General features: G+C 33.6%; 1 protein-coding gene and 1 long non-coding RNA gene across 2 annotated transcripts; both read right to left on the reverse strand.

Moving 5' to 3' along the window:
- Positions 1 to 235: 235 nt before the first annotated feature.
- Positions 236 to 17663, reverse strand: LOC105166456 (RabGAP/TBC domain-containing protein). Its single transcript, XM_088882533.1, has 15 exons — positions 17444 to 17663; positions 17067 to 17240; positions 16401 to 16452; positions 16197 to 16304; positions 15320 to 15404; positions 13850 to 13904; positions 13301 to 13690; positions 11170 to 11229; positions 7369 to 7467; positions 7141 to 7251; positions 5805 to 5876; positions 5578 to 5694; positions 5311 to 5460; positions 1263 to 1363; positions 236 to 762 (listed from the first exon to the last, which is right to left on the reverse strand). Exons 1-15 carry the CDS (start codon positions 17504 to 17506, stop codon positions 435 to 437), a joined length of 1965 nt encoding a protein of 654 aa, XP_088738659.1. The 5' UTR covers positions 17507 to 17663; the 3' UTR covers positions 236 to 434.
- Positions 17664 to 19633: 1970 nt separating this feature from the next.
- On the reverse strand, positions 19634 to 21380 carry LOC148787562 (uncharacterized). Its single transcript, XR_016066457.1, has 3 exons — positions 21288 to 21380; positions 20707 to 20773; positions 19634 to 19906 (listed from the first exon to the last, which is right to left on the reverse strand). It is a non-coding gene; the product is annotated as an uncharacterized LOC148787562 (long non-coding RNA).
- Positions 21381 to 21680: the final 300 nt, after the last annotated feature.

A 21680-nucleotide genomic window follows, 5' to 3' on the forward strand; every position in this document is an offset into this window, starting at 1 on the left:
GAAAAGCGCCATTAGCCCTCTACCCGTGTTACTGAAGCTGGGTATCGTTATCTAAAAATTAATGAATGTTAATATACACAACAAAACTCTTTTCTTGCTTTTACTTTTCATAATCCATTGGAATTGGGGATTTCCAAAATCTCTCAGACTATCTGGGTACTGATATCATTCACTGTAGCAAGTGCTATCCAAAATTGTTGATTAGCTACATCTCGTTACCTTTGTAGCAATTGCGTTGTTTAAGAATGTAGTTCTTTCATTCAAAAGTTAATTAATCCTTAAAAGAAGAATACAGCGAAAATAGCATATAAAGTGCCATGCAAAAGCAAATGCCACTGCATAGAATATGGCGAATATCTTGAAACTATATTTACAATGTCGAAAAGATCATTGCCAACCCAATCCACAAGTCTTGATTGTCCTTTACGCATCGTCTATAGTATATCATCCTCCAGCTGAGGGTACACTAAACCATCCTCAATAGGGAGCGAAGGTGGAGTTCCAGGAGGGATACAAGCTTCACCATTCTCACCGGCACATATACAAAGGGCTTCCGCTTCCCTTAGGGTTGCATCGAGTTCTATTTGACCACTCAGTTCATTGATAAATTTTAGGAGTGTGTCAAAATCCATCTGTTCCCCCATTATCTTACTACGATGTCTCTTGAGGATTGCAACACAAACATAAAGGTGCAGATGCTCACTCAGATGGTGAGTCCACATGACTTCCCACAATCGCATTGTTTTCTCATATTCAAATTCCCTGCAAAAGACGCAAAAACATGAGACTTTCATCCATAGAACGAACTGAAGAATCTTTTCAACCTATCTCAATGGATGCAACATGTTGGAAGTATTTACTCTAAAAGACATGCTTAAGAACACAATGTTGTAGTCTTAATCCATTCGTTTCTGAATTATATCTTTTGCCTTATTTTAGAAAATGCATTATCTATCTCCAACAATCTCAGACTTAGAAGTTCGATCATGCAACTCAAAAATAGAATAATCTTAAATGAGCATTCAGAACTCAAATAAATGCCTCGGGTCTCTGTATTTAAGTGTCTCTGATCAAATAAATAACCTTTGAAGCTGCTTTAGCGGAACAATTCTTATGTATGAATTATCAACTACAGTGACAGCATGTTGGGATGATTAGATGAACATAATTTCAAGGCAGATGTCTAGTTGAGATATAAAATCAATGAAAGGGATTCGCTCATTGAATAAATAAAACATAATGAAAAATGCAGTGACACGTGCCTCTTAAACTGTATCAGAATCCAGCGGAAACAGAAGAAATAGTTCAAGCAATCATTCCGCTCAAAGTAGTGATGCAATGGCTTGTCTAACAACTCAACCAGCTGCATAGATTAAAGAAAAAAAGAAAATATTTATTAGATATTTCCAGAAAACAGCCAATTTATTTAATAGAATGCCAGTAGGAACTGAATAACACTGAGAAGCCGTACAGAGTAAAGTAAGACTGGCAAGGAGATTAGTGGAAGGAAAGGTACACAACTACTTCACATTAGAAGATTAATTGGCATCCAACTCAACTGGCTAAACATAGAACATACAAGAACCTCGAAGGAGCTTCCAAGGATTATTATGGTGCAATTTGATGAGCCATTCTCCCACCATAATTTGTCACCTTAACTAAACACGTAAATTTGATCTTTGCATACCTTGAGCTCCAGAGAGAACTCAAACTCCCATCATCCCTTAAAGAATGGCATGTTTGACATTTTCCATGAAACAAGAAAAATTAAATCTTGATCATTTTGTTTCAGGTTACCCTATATTTATAAGAAATAACTCAAAAACAAATTAACTTAATCTCTAAAATCACAACTTTAGATTTAAAGTAAAATCGCATTTAGATTAAGTGAAAGTATTCTCAATAACACGGGAGAGGATTTCTTCCCAAGTATGACAAATAAATATTGGCAAAATAAGATTCTTTAGAACTTGTTAAATTTAAGCATAAGGTAATGAAATAAGCATTTAAACACTAGCTCTTCCTTGAAATAGAAAAATCCATATATAATACACAAACATTGAGTATGTGCTCATGTGGACTGCCACAATGACTTCATTATGCCAAATGAAACATCAAATGTTTTTAGAATTAAAAAAAAAAAGTAAAAACTTATTGATATTTATCCAAAAGAATCCAATCAATATTATTTTCTTATCTATTTTTCTAAATATATAAATATATGTTTGTCCAATAGATAATAATTCTTTTCTGTATGATTAAGATGATTGACTTATTGTCAATCCAAATGATTTATAGTTACCCTTTGAATATTATGCCTACGTATCAGTTATAGTTTATTATTGGCAATAAGTCTATCAAAAAAGAATTATTATCTGCTGGATAAATATATATATTTATACATTTGGAAGAATAGAATAAGCTATATGTATCAGTTATAGATTGTACATCCGATATAATATCTCTGCCAAAAATTACACTTACAATCCAATGAATTTCATATAATAGAGGATTGGTTTCACTGCCAAAGGAATTTCATATATATTTCGTTAAATATATACATATATTTTGTATCCAAACATACAATAAATTCATGTTTTATTCAACATTTAGTATATATCCAAAAACATGTATGTTATCAGCAATATAATAAAAAAAAAAGGGTCAATTATATTTTCTCATCTGAACTATACTGTTTTTGCATTTTAGCATCTAAATTTTTGTTGTATCAACTTACATCTCAACTTTAAGAAATTTTGCACTTTGCCATTTATAACTATTTTTCACCAAGTCTTTTTTAAAGAAACATCACATGTAGTGCACATGTGATATTTAAGGGTTACGTGATGTGATATTTTTTTACATATGCACAGTGTGTGATGTTTTTCGGTAAAAAAATCAGTAAAAAACCGATCATATATGGTAAAGTGCAAATTTCTCAAAGTTGAGATGACAAGTTAACACAAAAAAAAAAAAAAAAAGTTTAGATGCCAAAATATAAAAACGGGTGTAGTTCGGATGACAAAATGTAATTTACCCTTAAAAAAATTGTATAACTATTAGTTTTTATCCATAAAAATCTAATCAAAATAATAATTTTTTTATTTATATTTAATGATGAAGATAAGTCAATTTTATCAAAACTCAACTACTATTGCCATTCAAATTCAAAATTACTTAAAGGATGTAGTATTATAAATAGCGGGTCTACACATGGCCTTGCGTTCATACTTTTAATTGGCACCAAATGACAATTTTCACAATTTGACGAGTTACTTTGAAAATTACTAGTAAACTCAATATCTACATGGATGTATCTCATGTCAATGCTAAAATTTACAATTCATTAATAAGTTCTGTCAACTAAAACCTTTCTTTTATCATTATTATTTTTGTGGACTCTAATTTTGTTAAAATTGTAATAATTATTAATAAAGGAAATTGTCATGGCATTTCCATAATCAAGATTCTCTCCCATTTGTCCTCTTCTTTCCTTTTAGAAATAAATTTAAATGGCTTAAATAATTTATCATGGTCTTATGCCAATACTTCACTGATAGGCTACAAATAGGTACACCACATTTACCAATTTAATGTTTTTGGTATTTTTCTTCCACTTGCTGATTAAGTGAATCACTCTTTTGTTTTCTAAATTTTGTGGTCTGCGGGAAAAGAATAATAAATCTCATGGATATGTGGCAATACATTGCAAATTGACACAAATTAGTGCACTTAACAACCATGGTACAACTAGTAGAACGACTATTACTCCCTCTAAAGAATATCAAATGAAATCATCAATCTAAAGTTTGACATTGGGGAGTTTTCTCAAGAATTACATACACCTACATTCATCAAGGTCAAAGATTCTGTCAAGTATTCAAGACACGAACAATGCATGCAATGAAGCCTTAAGGTATTCATTTTAAATCATTACTTTTATATAATCATGTTTGTAACTTCGATTACTATCTTCTAATATTTTTTTTTTGTCTATATACAAGGAAACAGAATCATGAGACATATACCCAATGCTTCATATTTGTCCAGAAGAATCTAATCAATACTACTTTTCTTTTTATCTATCCTTCTAAATGCATACACATATTTATTCAAAATATATATTAGTATAAAATATAATAATTATTTTCGTATAATTATTAGTATTTATCCAAATGAATCTAATGGGTATTATCTTCCATAATTGTTGTTCTAAATATTTAAATGAATATATATATCCAAAATATGTAAATTTATCGACAAGATGAAAATTTTTTGCATAATTATTATTATTTATCCAAAAAATCTAATTATTATTATTAGTTAGGAAAATAAATGATTTTTTAAATTTTATTTAATGATAAATATAAGCCACTCTCATGTGAACTTCACTGCCACTCCCCCTTCAAATCAAAATTACATAAAAGTTAAGGCGTCGTAACATCATCTAATGGTACAGAATTCATTCCATTTTCACATTTCTAAAGTGTTCTGAAAATTGCCTGTGAAATCAATATCCACATGGATGTATCTCATGTCTCCAATGATACAATTCATTGGTAAGTACAATGTCTATTATACATTTTTTTATTTATAAATTAATAGTAATTTCTCTAACACCCCCCCCCCCCCCCCAAAAAAAAAAAAAAAAAAATTCGGACTTTGTTAACTTACTTTGCTGGGGATTGCACTAAAGGAATGCATTAAAACAATTATCGATCAAGGATATTGCCCAAGGCATTCCAATATTGAAGAATCAAGCGTATACATAAAGTTGGGTAGTCTCACTAAACTCTGATTTACCATGTCACACTTAATAACTATTTAATTTGATTAATTGAATCTCAGAAATACCTCTGATAACTTAATTTTATGTTTTAAAATTTAAATTATTTAATATTTTTTTATTTATATTTTTAAAAGGCATAATCCTACCATGACTTGGCACGGGGTAATAACTAGTATCTTGCATAAATAGAAATAGGACACAATGGTGATGGAGACAACACATGCATAAAATATGGCATTCCCCATGAAAAGAGATTCCTTGGAAGCTGCGTAACCCACAACTCCCCATTAAACCAATCATCCTGTTTATAGACCAAGTCTTTAAACCCCAAACAACCAGATTTTGTCCCATTTGCAAAGGTAACCAAGTGTAGCTACTAAGAATGCTGAACGGGCCAATTCTAGGATATAGAGAAGTATACTGTCAAGGCTAACAAGCTGTTGTAGCAGATCCATGGAATCTACTCTAACACAAAAGTCAAGTAGGGGGGGGGGGGGGGAGAGAGAAGGAGAAAGTATGACCTTTGATAATGCAAAAAGTTGAGTGTGCATCCCACTTTGGTCACGATTGAAATTAGGTCCAAGACGCTCCATAAGTGAGACAAAGCACCAAAAGGATTCTGATTCATCTCTCATCACATACAAGATTGGCGACAGAAGATCACTCATGCCCTAAAAGTCAAAAGTGCAAATATGTCTCAAGCAGCAGAAAACAATGGGTAACAACTATGCTGGGAACATACTTTCACAAGAAGTTGCAGTGTTTACGAGATAATAGAAGTTAACTACCTGACAATACCCAAGATCGAAGTTGTAAAATGAGTATGTCAAGAGTATGTCACGCAAGAGATACACATTAGGATTGTCATCCCCATCATAGAATGAGAGCGACCTGTCAGTCCTCACCTAGAAAATTGAAATGGAGAACAAAAATGAAAGTGTTGATCAATTAAACACTCTATATGGGAAGTTGATAAACATATATGTAAATAAGAAAATGTGCCAATTGAGCATACCACGTCCTTGTCAATAAGGCCTTTCCTCTCTCTGAATTTTGTAAATCTTCTCGCCTGCTCCGGAGAGATGCTCTGAGAAAACAATAACATTATATTCGTGATCTAGGTCCCATATATCAAGTTGAACTCTTCTCGGAAAATATCACCCGATTTACCACATTGAAACTTTAAATGGACAAATTTCAGAAAAGAATGCAATGTCCTTTTTTTCCAGATACGATACTTCTCTAGCTTCAGCATTAGGATCCTGTCTCCTGGATATTTTTCATCCAATCAGGATATTGATCTTCAAAGAAATTACTCTCAAACTCTGTTTTAAGAATCTTAGTGTATTGCAATGCAAAAAACTGTAGTTAGTCTGAGTCAACATTTTTCTACTATAATATGACTCGCCTAAAGCCACCAAATAAGAGGCGTGGTCAAGTTCCTATGCATCAGACTTCTTCACATTTTCTGGTGCATTGCTTAAGTTTCACGACACAAACAATTTAATCCGAGCAACCTCCAAGATTTGATCAATTTAGCTCTATGAAACTGAACTGATCAAGTATTTCGTAAGAGTGAGCATCAATGACCTCAACTAATGCCATTGGCTTTAAGAAAGTGCTTGACAAGCAATATTAAAGCTGTGCTTTGGAGTCCTATTCTTAACTTAGCAATGTCTTTAAGTTTAGCTTCAGAACAGTATGCCAAAACATTAGCGCAGAACAAATTCTCCACATAACACTCTAGCAGTAAATTGTTTAATAAAGACATTGCTCCTGCCACCGAAGCGAAAAGCAAGGGCTAAAGCCCTAATTCTCAGCTAGTTTAGCTTCAGAACATTATGCCAAAACATCAGCGCAGAAACAAATTCTCCACATAACACTCTAGCAGTAAATGGTTTAATAAAGACGTTGCTCCTGCCACCGGAGCGAAAAGCAAGGGCTAAAAACCTAATTCTCAGCTAAATAGTAGCTTTGATTAAAGCAAACAGTTCCAGGAACAAGACAACACTGAACAGGGGATTCAGTGTTTCATAAATGTGCAACTGGAACGAGAAATGAAATAAGGGATCAAACAATAGGTAAGAAAGAAATTAAGTCTCAAGGTGTTTGCACTTTTTTCTCAATCCAAGAGCATGCTATAAAGGACATTAAATATGGATGTTGTTGCCACTTCCTACAGTACAGATTGATTTGCCTGTCAGTCTGATTAAATAGAAAAAGAACATTGGGGCTAAAAGTTTCGCTCTTTAAGAAAGATGCACATTAACATAGCCAACAATAATGGACTTGCATATTCCAGAACGAAATCTTGAAAAAGTGTCAGAAATCATCTGTAATCATCGACAAACCTGCCACTGCCTTTTTATTGTTTCATACTCTGCCTTCTTTACTGACATGAGGTATTCTCGCTCTGGATACGTTGAGTCATATGCATGGTATCCTAACAAGAATGTCCAAACCTACAAATAATAAATAATGAACTTCCAGTACCAGGAGAGAAGCAAAGAAAGTCAAATTCATATAGTTCAACAAAATGATCATGCATCAAAGTAGTAATCTCCTTCAAATATACAGACCTCCTTCCGTAGGTTGTGTTCCACACCCCCATAGAAGATTCGTTTTCTTAATGCTTTTGGATCCATTACTCGCCCCTCAGCATCCATGAAGGTAGCCCACTTCAAGTAAAATTCCAACCAGATGGAATAATAACAAACAGTATAAGCACTCATATTTAGAGTAATTAAAAAAAATCAATTCAAGTCAAGCAACAGATGATGGATTCCCTTGTCAATCATTAAAAGAAACTATAACATGTCAATTAAGGGGGAAAACCCTGATGTTTTTCCAATTTATAAGATTTCTGTACTTCAAAATAATAAAAGTGATAGCTTATTCTTTATTTGTTTCTCTATTTTGGAGCCTAATTAGGTATATTACTGAAATAAGCATTATGGTGAAGCTCTAGAGTAAGTCCCCAGCCTTGTTCAAAGGTGGCATACAATGAAGTGTCAACTATTCAAGCAATCTTGTGCATCATGCATGAAAAAAAAATGAGAAAGAAAAAAAGAGTGGAAGAAAATTATTTAATTATTACATTTAAGGGAAAGAAAGCACATTACTATACAGCACACCGATTATATCTCCTTACATGCAGTTTCCAAGACGCATCACCATACCATATACCCATATTACCTCTGAGAGATAGTTTCCAGGGACCAACATCATTACATACAGAGAACTAAAGTTATTTTTGGTGTGGAGTCCCCTTCGCCAATCACCATGAGTTTTAATCAATTTTCTTTTCTTTTTCCTTTTAATTTGTGAGAAGGTGGAAAGACATTAGGTATCTCCAATTCCAGTACATGCGCCCCTTAACTCCAGAAATGTTACCAGGATTTGGTCCATAATTTGTTTGGTTCATACACTTAAGAGGAGATTAGTATCTGTTTGCATAAAGAGAGTTCTCAAAGGAAGAATGCCCACAACACTATAAATTTTCATCCTTATCAAGGCACAATCAACCACACGACCCAGCCCTTACTGTTGGTCAGAGAACTCTTGTACTCCCTTCTAACCTAGAACACTTGGATGAACATACCCCAGAAGTCAATCTAGATTACTCCCTCAAGGATGTATGCTGATTTGTTACTTTCTTTAAGTTATTATCCAAAACAAGTCTGTATGCTCTAGTCAGTGTACTTTAACTTACTATCCTAGAAGTATAATAAGTCTGCTTCAAACTGTTGTCCTATGTATCAGAAAGTGTGCTTTAGTTACTGTCCTAAAGTGTCAAAAGTATGTCCGGCTATTGTTATTTGGACTAAGATATTTGTACCGCCTGTTAGGTAGACTAAAAGTTAGTTGTCTGGTATGGGATGTAACGAAAGCTATGTCTACGGGGAAAAAAAAGGATATACCAACCAACCAACCCTCATATCCAACCAAAGTGGTTTAAATAATAGTCTTCTTTAGTATCGCTTCCTCTCAACTATTTATCTTTCTCTCAGTTACAAAGTTCCTCCTGCATTCACATGAGATGCAGTGCACTCACCTGTAAGAAGATCCACTCCAGCAGCAGATCTTAGTATTTGCTTAAATATGAAAACAGTGTTGGAATCAGAATAAGAAAGAATCAAGGCCCTCAGACTTGAATATCCATCCTATTTGTTGGTTCATAAACATATTGGAACATCTAAAATTTCTTTGGAATCATTTTCATCCATGGGTGGGTTGGTTGGTATCATGTAGTCTGGCTGCTCATCCAATCAATCAGCATAATTTCTTAAGAATCAACAAAAAGATTTTGTTCCTTAGAATTGATCGTGATTGTGAGGCTTGAGGGCCAAGGGAATCTTTAGTTGGTTTATATGTCGGAGGATCCTATCTTTTTTAAAAGAGGAAAAGTTTTATCTAACTGCACTCTTTTGGCTAGTTTGGTCTTGCATTCTTGCTAGAAGAATAATGACAAAGCCTCAAACATTTCTTTAAAATTACCAAGATGTCAAAGTAGTTTCAAGACTGCCGCCATGAACGTGATGATCTTGTCTTCAAAACCCTTCCATCCTACTAATCATGTCCAGTAGAATTTTTCTTATATTAACCAGAGCTCCAAGATATCCATAAATATTGAAAATTTTGGAATTCTAAAGGAAGTGTTGAAACAACGAAGTAGTTCTACATTCGTTTCCACAAGCTCTTCAACAATTCAGTCTGCTTGTTTGTGGAAGACAACTAAATTGAAGACTAAGTGTAAAAGACAACTAAAACCTGATAATTCTTTGAAAGAGAAAAGTATTGATCATCAATTCTAAAAAAAATCGCAAAACCAAGTTCTGTAATCCACGCAAATTGTCTGATTACATACACTGAACTAGGAACTACAGAAAATTTTGATATAAATTTTATTACTAATGAAAATTACGATAAGAAAAGAGTATTTTGCATCACTCTGATGAGCGAACTAAATCGTTTACATCTAGCACTATCTCATAAATACCAGTTGGTGATCGGTGTGTGTGGTTCTACACCTATTTCTGATAGGAAAAATACATATTATATAATAATACTATTAAACTAATTAATTTTGCACAAATAATTAGACTCCCTATCTTCCATTATAATCTTCTCTATGTACCATTGAGTATATGAACTTTTGTTTCATGTAAAAAGACTGACAATGTGCGCTTTGTAGCTCTTGCCTTTTACATAACTTTCATCTTCTCCCATATATAACACTTGATTTTGTTTATTAATTCTCTTGATGATACTTATTCTTTTATCCCTATATTTATCATGAAAATATTATTATGTATCTACTCCATACACTAAATTTGTTTAACTTATGAAATAGGATACTGGGGGAGGGGCGAAAAAGGAAAGGATTAGGTGTTTCAGTTCTTTTTTTCTTTAAGTTTTTCAATTTAAATTCTTATACTAACTATCCCAATCCATTTGTAATTTCTTTTTCTAATATGTATTGCTTAATTTTCATTTTTTATCTCATGCGTTCAATAAGAATGTGGCAAAAAATATAAAAATAATAATAATGTTTTATGAATGAATTGAAGTGGGATAAGCATTAAAATCATTAACTAATTATATACTCAACTTAGAGTCTGATAAAGAGTCTAATGGTATAGATATGCTGCTTAATTATTGGAAAAATGGTGTGACAAAATTTTAATGGATGAAGAACTTCAATGCATTACATTGTATATCCAAAACTTATTCAGAGCCGACGTAGAGGTCTTATACTATTAATTAGGCACCTAGGGAATTACTTTTACCATATCAAATTATATTCATGGACTTTATAAGTTTAGTCTATCAGAAAAATATTGGAAAACTTAAAATATCCCAAGTTATTCATACTTCTAAAGTTGTATTATAATATAAAATAACAGAATTAATATAATATTATATTCATTATGTGGCACTAATGTCTAATGTTGAGTAAAACTAACAGACAGTGAACAAGTACCAAAATTATCACTTATGGCACTTCTGCCCTGCAATTAAGGACTGTATGAACTTGCCAGGAGCCACTAACATTGAAACCAACAAATCCCATCTTCATCACTGACTGAAAATATTACTTTGCCTTCTTATCAAGACTCCAAAATGAAACACAAAGAAATTTGGTACATACGAGTAAAAGCTTAAAGGTACTTTATCATAGGTCAGTAACTACTTGTTCCATTACTGCTGATAACCACCAATACAAGTCGTCTCTCAGCTCTTCAAAAATGTGAAATCAATAATAAAAATGAAAATGATGAACAAAAGGACATGGAAATGGGGAGAACAGGGGAATATTCAATTCAGTACAGACATCAGACAGAACATTTAACACTTATCAGTCAGGCAAAAACACTTACCTCTTCTTTCCCTAATGGTGGCTGACGTGGTTTTCCCCATACTAGTGATAATTTATCAAACTGCCAAGGGAACAAGAAATGTAATTAAATTTTAACACATGTAACCTAAGAGCAAACCAAATGCATCAAACAAGAGAAAGCAAAAAAGTAATAAACATGCAAGAATGTATGTAAAGGTAAGAGTCGCATCTGAGGTAAGATATAGATTTCTAAAATGCTTTTTGTTGATTTCACAATTAATCGTTATTTTGCTCTTGTTACAGATATCGTGATAAAATAAGAACAGCTTGATGCTACTGCAGAAAGATATGCAAATATCCCAAATTCTTTTGAGGATTTCACAATTAAAACATATTTGGTAAAGACATACTCCCCTGGTACCAAAACGGACGTCTAGCTTATTATCTCTACTAGTTTAAAAGATACACCTTTCCTGTCTTGATCCATGATATCTATTAAATTACCACTATCCTTCCATTATGCTTAACTATCTTTAACTTTAAAGAGACAACTAACTTTGTACTCAGTATAGGAATACCTTCAAGACCAATAAATAAAATAATGTTGCCAAATCTTGTTTGCACTCATAATATTAATATTCTTTCTCATTCTACCATAAAGTTGTCGCTTTATGCCAAAAAACACAATGGTAATCTTCACCTCTTTTTGTTGATCCAATGCTTTCAAATCTTTAAGGGAAAGCAACAATAAATTCAATAGGCCATGATATATAGGATTACTTCTGACGTACTATACAAGGATTACAAAACAAGGAACAATAATGAAGAAATTGTTTATATGTCATAGGAGGAGGATAATTGTAGTTACACCATTCAATCGCCTTATCCCAAAATTGAATTTTATATTCTAAGTGTACAAGCAGACAAAATTAGATGACTGATATTTGGTGTCGTGTTGCAAAGAGAATACAAGTAGCTCAAGAATATACAAATTAGAATGTTATTTTAACTGCCCATCATACCATACTTTTTGAACTGGTTTGAAGGTTGCAAGGAAACGGCCAAAGAAAACCATTGGTGTAAAGGACATTCAAAATTGTTAAATTTAAAATCGAAGAGTTTATATTTGTATAACGATCATTTATGCTTGAGCTGGGTAACTAATTCTGAATATTACTTGCACTTGAAAACTAATTCTGTAGAATTTACTTGTTCCTGCCACCTAATTCTGCAACTAGTAAATTAGACGGCATGCAAACATAAAATAGCATGCAAAAAATTTATGCCCTGTATATTCATGTACAACAGGACCATGGAGAAAATGTACCAGGTTCAGAAGTTCCCAATATTACACTATCTAACAGCACAATACATTACTGAGGATGGATTCCTATATTTAAGCTACGTGCTTTAGCATTTAACAGTAGAATGCAGCATTGACACATATCAAATGTCCATCGCATCAATCAACATGCAGCAATTGTCAGTAAGGAGAATCAAAGACAAAGAAATCAGATCAGGAAGTCCATTCTGGTACATAAAGACAAAGTAGATTGACTAAAAATTCCCAGCTCATATTGTAACACAATTCTACTAAATAAAGTGGACTATTTTCTGATTAGAACATGGCGGCATCAACAAGACAAAGAAGAGCTGAGACTCTCAAAAAAATCCAAATCGCCTTTTATTATACCTCCTTACAATTGATAAGCTCAAAAATTTCAACATTGGTGGCTGCTTCTTCACCAACAAATAGTTTCCTAGGTAAAGTTTTCTGTGAGAAAACGGGCAATGTCCTAAATAAGAGACTCCTGTAATGGAAGTTCTAAACCAACACATAAATCTGTTGAGGACAAACTTGAAATGAGATCTTCACATCCTACCTGACAGGCAGTATCTCAGGAAAATTATCCCTCTCAGAACCGATTGCAAGACTTGCCACGGCCTATGATATTTCAAAAAGGTGGTTTTGCCCACTAAGTTCCCACCCATACATAAAATTATGTATTACTTTTAACCCCCATGCCAATTTCAGGAACCGTTTACAATCACAACAAACCAAATACGAGGAATTTCTAAAAGTAATCCTCATTTATTTTTCAAGTGATTACAGGCAAACAATACTGTAGACAAAGATCTAGGAAAAGGAAAGTGAGAGAGGAAAGTATTACCTCTACTGGATCAGGGGCTACAGAAACCTCATCGGGAACTTTTGGAGGATCATTTGATGGTGTAATGTGCTGATACGCAGGTGAAAACTGACCATGTTTCCTCCCTTCATTAGGGGTAAACCCATCAATAAAGCCATCCCTAAAGAGTTGGGAAGTTGTTTCACGAGCAAATCTGGTAACAAGTGAGAATTTCTCCAATACTTGAATTGAAATATCACGAGCAGGATCATGGTGTTTCTGCCCCTGCCTGCCATTTTGCTGAAAATTACTGGAGCTTTTATCTGATTCACCCCTCTCTTGACCAGCAATAGAGGGAGATCCAACAGCTGCAGTAGAAGGAACATTTGCAACAGAAACAGCCATAGGTAGCTCCAACGAAGAAAGGGTCCGCTGTACCAAGTAAAGAATAAGAGTTACTGAAGGTAGATTACCTGTTCATAGCAATCGTTAACGGGCAGAAAGTCAAAAGAAACAGTTTCATAATCCAACTTAAGTCACACTGAATTATTAATTTTCATTATATGCCAAGCGACTAGATCTTCTACGCACCTGGAGAGGATTTTCAAAATCATTCACAAGAAATACATTGGCATCTTCCACTGACCTGAAATATGAAAATCAGTAAAAACTATAAAGAAAATTATATCAACTGAAATAAAGTCTGAAATTTGCAAGAAAATTACTTCTCTTAAGAAAAGCTTGTCCACTTTTTGTATATACAATTTCAAGGTGGAAATAGCATTAAACTCTAATTGTCCATGCAAGATACCATGGAGTCCTTTAAACACCAAAATCCCAAAAGAAGATAGTTTTATGTTCAACACTAGTTCCCTCCTCATTTGTTCCTAAGTGACCCCAAAGAAATTAATATTAAACTTAATCATATGATTCAACAACACAATTTGTGGGCATCATTTCTAAATCACATGGAATTTTGGAAACAGTACATAGAAGAAAAATATGCAGGTTAATTGTGCTGATTTCTCAGGCGAGTACCAAAAAAACAAATTACATTTTTTACATAATACTTCCTAATTCATGCTTTCTTCCATTTCAGATAATAAACTACTTCACTAATAAATATACTTGATACAACTATCTGTATTTCATATTATTTTTCTTCATCTTGCAAAGAAATTCGTAACTTAACATATTTCATATAACAAAATATCATTGACACCATCAGCTAAGAATTGAAGATCTTAGATCATCATGCTGTTAAACTACAAATTTATATACAAAATGTGTTAAGATAGTGCATATTTCATTTTTGCTTCAATAATAATTATCTAGAGCGCATTACATAGATCAGTATTCAACACTATCAACTTTGTTATTCTGAATGTCCAGTTAACCAAAATCATCTGGGACTACAAGGAAAAACTTCCTGTAATAGCTCAATGCAAGAATGAAGGCATGCAGCAACGTGGGCATTACAAGACATGCAATTGCAAGAAATGAAAGGAGCATAGAAAAAGTTAATTTCGTTGAAACACTTGCTAGAAGAAGCAGCTGTTGTTCACATGATGTGCACAGTCGGCACATCCTTAAAAATGCAAACCAAGACTCTTGAAATTATTTCTTAAACAAGAGGGAGCACAATAACTAACATATTTAATTTCAATCCAACACTTAAAATTGTTCAATAACATAAAGGTCGTTCATTCTTTCATTATGTATCAATGTAGGGTGCCAGATAGCTCTTTCAAAGATGAAGAATGTACAAAAGAGAACAGATTAATAAACAAACAGCCCTGTGGTTTAGGGCCCCATTAAGTCGAATTTATATATTTTGGAAAGGCTACTCAACACTGACAAAAAGATTTGTAGCAATAAAACCTGAACCAATTCTCATCACCCCCATTTCAAGGGAGTATCGGTAACACTGTGTGTCTTTGGCATGTAGGTCAGCTGATAGCAGCTTTATTGCTTTATTATAGAAAAAGAAGCAATTCTTCCAGTTTATTATGTAACAGAAGTTATACAAGTAAGGAAGACTTGCACTTGGCAAATACATACCTGACAAGAAGAACGTGCTGCTTAACGGTAGCAAGAAATTCTCGGACTCCTCCATTGTAGAAATAAAGTGGAGGAAAAGCTAGTCCTGGAAATGGTACAGGGTGTGAATAAAAGTTGGTGAAATATTTCACCGACATGGGAAAAGAAATTAAATGCACAGAGAACCATGAGAGACACCTGCACCAGACACTTTTAGCTCATTGACAATATAACTTCTAGTTCAAAATTTATTGATTCACTCATGAAATATGGCGTGGAACTCTCCATGCCAGAGTCTACATTGAATTATACGGAAATATAGGTTAGCTGCTTTAGGATATCATTTAGAAATTCAGACTGTTCCCAATCACTTGCAACAATCAATCCTTTTATTCAGTAGATCTGTTTAACAATTAGTATTTTTTTGTTTCTATACTATATGCGTCTCAGTTTCAATGTAGCCAAGAAGATAATCGCTATTGTTAGGCCATGTGCAGTGACCTACAAAATTCATTTGATCTGCTTTACAGTAGATTTTTAAGGCCCATTCGAAGCTGCTCAAGTTTCCATAGACCAAATTCTATTGCTTCAGAACTGAGTGAGATCCGAATTAGGACCATTTATAACAACAGAATTGGAATATAAAATAGAAAGAATCTGCTCCTTACAACGTCTGTTATAACACCTGATGATACTTATAATTCTTCCTCTTTAATTACAAGTCGTAAAATCTCACCTACTTTTTCAGTTAGAAGTATTCAGTGTCCACAGAAACCAACAACTTACCTTCAAGTGAATGAGGTGTATATGGTTAACAATCAACATGGAATAGATAAGTCAATGATATTTAGTTCCAGGAGGTTATTAAAATTAAGAATTAGATAAATCACTAGCTCACCTGAAGACATAACTACAATTATATATTGCCAACCGAGTGTTGGGGTGTGTCTACGTATTGACCGAATATCTGAAAATGGCACAGCCCTAATCGTATAAAGATTCTTATCTGCACCAAATAGTGGAAAAATAGGCAATCAATTTACGCATTTAGGAAATTAATTTTTCATCAAATAAGAGAAAATCATAATAATTGCAACCTAACCTTTTTCAGATAACCTCGCATTCGAGCTTTGCCCTTTGTAAGGAATCCATGTCTACATTGAAGAAATACATGCAACTTAAAGTCATAATTTAGAATACAGGAGTTATCAATAAAAGCCTGTTTCACTTTGTCTGTAACTCGATTAGAATATACTAGTTATTTTCACTTTGTCTTATAGTAGCTTCCCATGTAACTCTGTCTTTTTCTAGTAGCTTCCCGTATTACACTGTTGTAGGATCTCCTATAGCTACCTTTTACCACATAAGTAACAACATCTTATAAGATCCATAACTCTTATTTATTCCAACACTTCATCAAAAACATTTTATGAATATCGGAACTTAGCCAATCTTTTAAATAAAATTAACCAAACGCTAGAAAATGAATTTTCCATCACTGGCTGATGGTGTCCATCAAACTTCTTTCAGCACTCTTTTGCTTTCAATCTCACACCGAAATTAAGCAGTAAAGACAGTGAACTTATGACATTTATACTACATTAAGCCAGCAACTCTTCCATAAGAATGTGGAAACAAGATGTCTATATTTCTAAACCAACAAAGCAAGTTTATCATACAATGGTGACACCAGAGGTTCAAGAACTTAAGATCAAGAACCGGAACATTTTCTTGTTTTCTCCACATAAATAAAGATATAAAACAGTACCATGAAGAGAGAATTCCCTTGCTTAATCAACTTCAATCGACCGCTAATTCTCTCAGATGCATACTGAGTTGGATGAATTGCCACGTTTTCCTTGGAGTACACGACCTCCGCTCCCTCCGGCTCGCTCGTTGAGCTCAGCCTACGGCTGTCACTCCGAGTCATACTTGCGGAGCCCTAACAATAACCCACACATTTGAACTGAATATAAGGGAATAAAGGCTAGTGCGATTCCAACATAAATTACATAAATCCACATACTGTAAAACAATATTTCAATCCAACTCCTGCATTAATGGTCAAATGACCGACTATTTAGGCAAGAACGCTTGAATTAAGCAAAGATCAAGTGAGCAACATGTGATCCTGAAATATATTACCTGCTGAATCGACGCTGCATAATCAGCATCATCCGATAGATCATGGAGCTCGGGTTCGTGCATCGGTACGGCCTGCGTGCGCTTGTGTGCGTTAGAGAGAGACACAGATAGTGGTTGTCTATTGTTTCCTTAGAGACGAAGCTGAAGGAAAAAGGGATTTATTTCATTCTATTCTATTTAACCCCCCAAATTAAAACAATCCAGAAAAAGAAAAGAAAATAGAAAATGAGAGAAGAAAATTCTGTCTGGTGATGATGTGAGGGGTTTTGTGTTGGACGAGTCGTTCTCCTTATTATATTATGGAGGTTGTTGTCTTTGTTATTTTATTAAATAATGTATTAGTGCAAGTCAAATTAATCCCACAATCTATATTTGATGAGGGTAATTTTCAAAAAATTAAACTATCCCTGTTATTTAAAGGAATTTGCAATAAAGTATAAGATCCGCGCATGAAGGCACGGGTCGGTCGCCCGACCCGACCTGCCTAATCCAGTCCAATGGACCCGCCCGTTTTGATAGCCGTGGGATCACTTGCCACCCGGACGCCCAGATGATGTCACGTGACATCTTATTATGCGGTACCGTACACTATAAATACATGCATTTATGAATATTACGCAAGTGCATTTATCACATTTCTTGATCTCGTTAGCTCTCCACTGATCGCTTTCAACCTCACTTTTCAAACTTAAGCATTAGAGGCTCTTAGTTGAGGGCTACCCAACAAGTTTAATGTATGTTTTGTTCTCATAATCCACTTGTAGGAAACTCGAAAAGGGATTCAGCTGCCCGATTTCAGGGTACCAAATTCAATGATCCGACTTAAATTATGCGACTTGCATCAATACTTTTTATTATTATTATTATTAGTAGTAGTAGTAGTTAAATTACCTAAACAATATTAATCGAAAACTTCAAGGCCCAAAGAATTTGGGTTCCTTATACTTGTGCAGTATTATACTTTCTTGTTTTAATAGCATTTTCCATTTATAGCTACCACTTTCTATTAGTGCAAAATTTAGTCTTTCGATTCATTACTTTTTGAAAGATCATTTGTATTATAAAGATGAACAAGAAGGAATTTATTAAATTTATATGTGAATGATCAAATAAGTGGAGTTAAGGTAAAAGTGACAACTAACTATTGATAAGAATGGGCTAAGCAAAATAACGCCATTCCCCGGCAATATCCCCTCTCTTGTCTTCTCCACTATACAGGTTTCACAAGGTGCATTAAAGATAGGGCACAAGTACTCTCCCTGTTGCCCATAATTTACCTTTCTTGAGTGGTTGGTATTCGTCAAAGATGAATGAATTGGTAATTTGAGGTGTTGACTTTAACATGTGGACATCCTTTACTTTGTTTTCGAGCAGAAATTCCCCTTTGCCTAGTCTATTGTTTAATTGCGAAATACTTCATGGAAAAATTGGGAGTTTAATTGAGTTTTTATGCTCATAACCTTCATCGAAACGGTATACTTTTAGCCAGTTAGCATTCCTTCAATTGTTTTCATAGAAATGGTAAGTCATTCCACCATGACTAGTAGAGGTATGTTCAACACATGATCATTTTTTATTTTCCCCTACTCTTAGATTTTTTCCTTCGTCAAAATTCTAATTAGCATCGTGCATGAATGATCGTGGCCCTAAGTCTAGCGAGAACAAGGCAGTATGGGTGGATAAATATTCAATATCCCCATTGAGTGAATTGAAAAGAGGAAAATAAATATAGCAAGAGTTTTGTTTCAGAAGGAAGTAATTACAACAAAGGAGACGAGCATGAGCTCGAGCCCCGTGGTTGAGTTGGGAGGCGAGGTAGGGGAATTGAGTTGCACACCTCGCCCTCATATGGAGGGACCATGACTTACTCAAGGTACTGCATCTTAACTAGGCAGGCCTAAGCTAGTAAGTCATTGTTTAAGGGTTTGAGAGAAAAGAGAAACTCGGAGGAGGAGGGAAATGAAAGAGGAAGGGAGAACGGACAGAATAATAGTTTTTTTTTTTTAAGTTGTTTGGTATAATTGAGAAAAAAATTATATTTTTTAAAAGTTTACTAATTTGTCATTTCTCTTCATTTTGTACTAAAAAATAAACAAGTTAATATTATATTAAAATAACTTTAACTTTGTAGCACCCCCTTCGCTACAAGGGCTATATCTACCCTAAACATCATACTTATAGCAATCCCTGTGTTTATAAATATAAATGCACATAATAATTTAATCCATATGAATACGTAACCCCAACGTCATAACAACATAATCAACCCACAACATCATATATACAAATCAAACACCTCGAGTAGTCCACCACAGTTAATCTCCATTCCTACGTTCTCTTTATACAAACAAAATAAGATTCATACTCTAGCTGACAAAAAGGAGAAACAGCATACTGGCCCGACCTGACTGAGTATAGTGCGTAGACCTATTCTTCAACAGTCAGATACCTCAAAGTCTACTCCTGAAAGAAAATGTCAACAGAGGGATGAGCCTGCCACTCAGTAAGTAAATAATCAGCCCTATCTATATATGTACATCAAACACAGCCCAAACATGACAAGTAGGCAACATGCATGGATTACAGTCAATTTAACTCCAACATAATCAACTGTAGTACACCACATAGCTATCTCACAATAAAATAATCAATTAAACTTCTTTTTTCCTAGTTTGCTTACCAGAAGGTGATATCGTGTTTTTCCCGTCAACTCAATCTCACCGTCATATAAATTTAAGTGAATCCCCTTGACAGCCGGCTCATCAATCTCATTTCGCATCATAGCTCTTTTCAATTCGCATCATAGCTCTTTCAATTCGCATCATAGCTCTTTTATTTCGCATCATAGCTCTTTTCACATCACATCTTTTTTTTTCATATCGCATCAAAGCTCTTTTCATTTCATTTCTTTCTCATATCGCATCAAAGCTCTTTTCAACACGTCAAGGGGTATTCACGCCACAATTATATTCAATTTCCACCACTCCCTCATTTCCACATATCACCATTCTTGTAAGCAACTAGTAACGTAAAACAATATATCATTACATTCTCATTTTCAGACACCCACAACACATCAAACAACAAACATAATATTTCAACGTATTTCCTCATTCCACGTACACAATATCGACAATCAAATCAAATCATTCATCACTTATATACTTTCAGACAAATCAATGTCAGCATGAACCACAAAGTCATATAATAGTAATACCACAAATAAAAAGAACATATATAGATAATACTAATTATTTACTTACCTCAACCTCACAACGTTTCTTTCTACTCAATCGCTAATTGTCAGTCCTTTCACCTCACCCCCGTATCCTATAATGAGTTATACCATACACAATTAATATATCGAGAACATCGTAATTTCTGTTAAATATAATACTAAATATTATTCGTATAATTTCTTATAATTCTTTAATATTCCACTTCTATCGAAGTACACATCTTCGTTTTTCCTCTTTATTAACATACCATTTATTAAATATAATTTTCAGAATATTTCTACGGATTTCTTATCACTTTCTCGCTATTATATAATTTAATTAAATAACAATACGTAAAATTGCGTATTTGGTAAACAATTCCGATGGAATTATATAAATTGGCTATAGCAACATTCAAATCTAATAAATTTAATAATCTAATTAACCAACGATATCATTTTTTATATCCAATTTAATAGTTAATTCGACACTATTTTAAATAGCCAAACTCATAAAATACTCTGATTAAATAGTGCATCACTTAGTATAAACAACATTTAATAAATGGACTAATTAGATAATATAATTATATAAATTAATCAAAATTAAAATTATAATTATCGTACCTCGGTTTCTTTTCCTTTCTCGGCTGAGAGGAAATTGCAATTTCTCAATTCTCAATTGTGTGTGTTATGCTTGTGTGTATATATAAAACAAAACAAAGAGAAAGAGTAAAAAAATGAAAAAGAGAGAGTGAGGCGGTGGAGGGGTGATGGCCCCACCTCCCACTCTCAATTCTCTCTCTCTCCAATTACATGTATATGTATATATTATTCATTAATATATATTATTCATTAATATATATATACTAATATATATGTATTATTTACTAATACATATATATAAATAATAATAGTAATACTATTATTATTTATTTAATTAGACTTTTCTTAAAATACCCATCACGTCCCTCCTAAATTTCTTTAATTAATATAAATTGTCTCAAAATATTATAACGA

The sequence above is a fragment of the Sesamum indicum genome, linkage group LG7 (assembly GCF_026168435.1).
Source record: "Sesamum indicum cultivar Baizhima isolate 11 linkage group LG7, ASM2616843v1, whole genome shotgun sequence".
NCBI lineage: Eukaryota > Viridiplantae > Streptophyta > Magnoliopsida > Lamiales > Pedaliaceae > Sesamum > Sesamum indicum.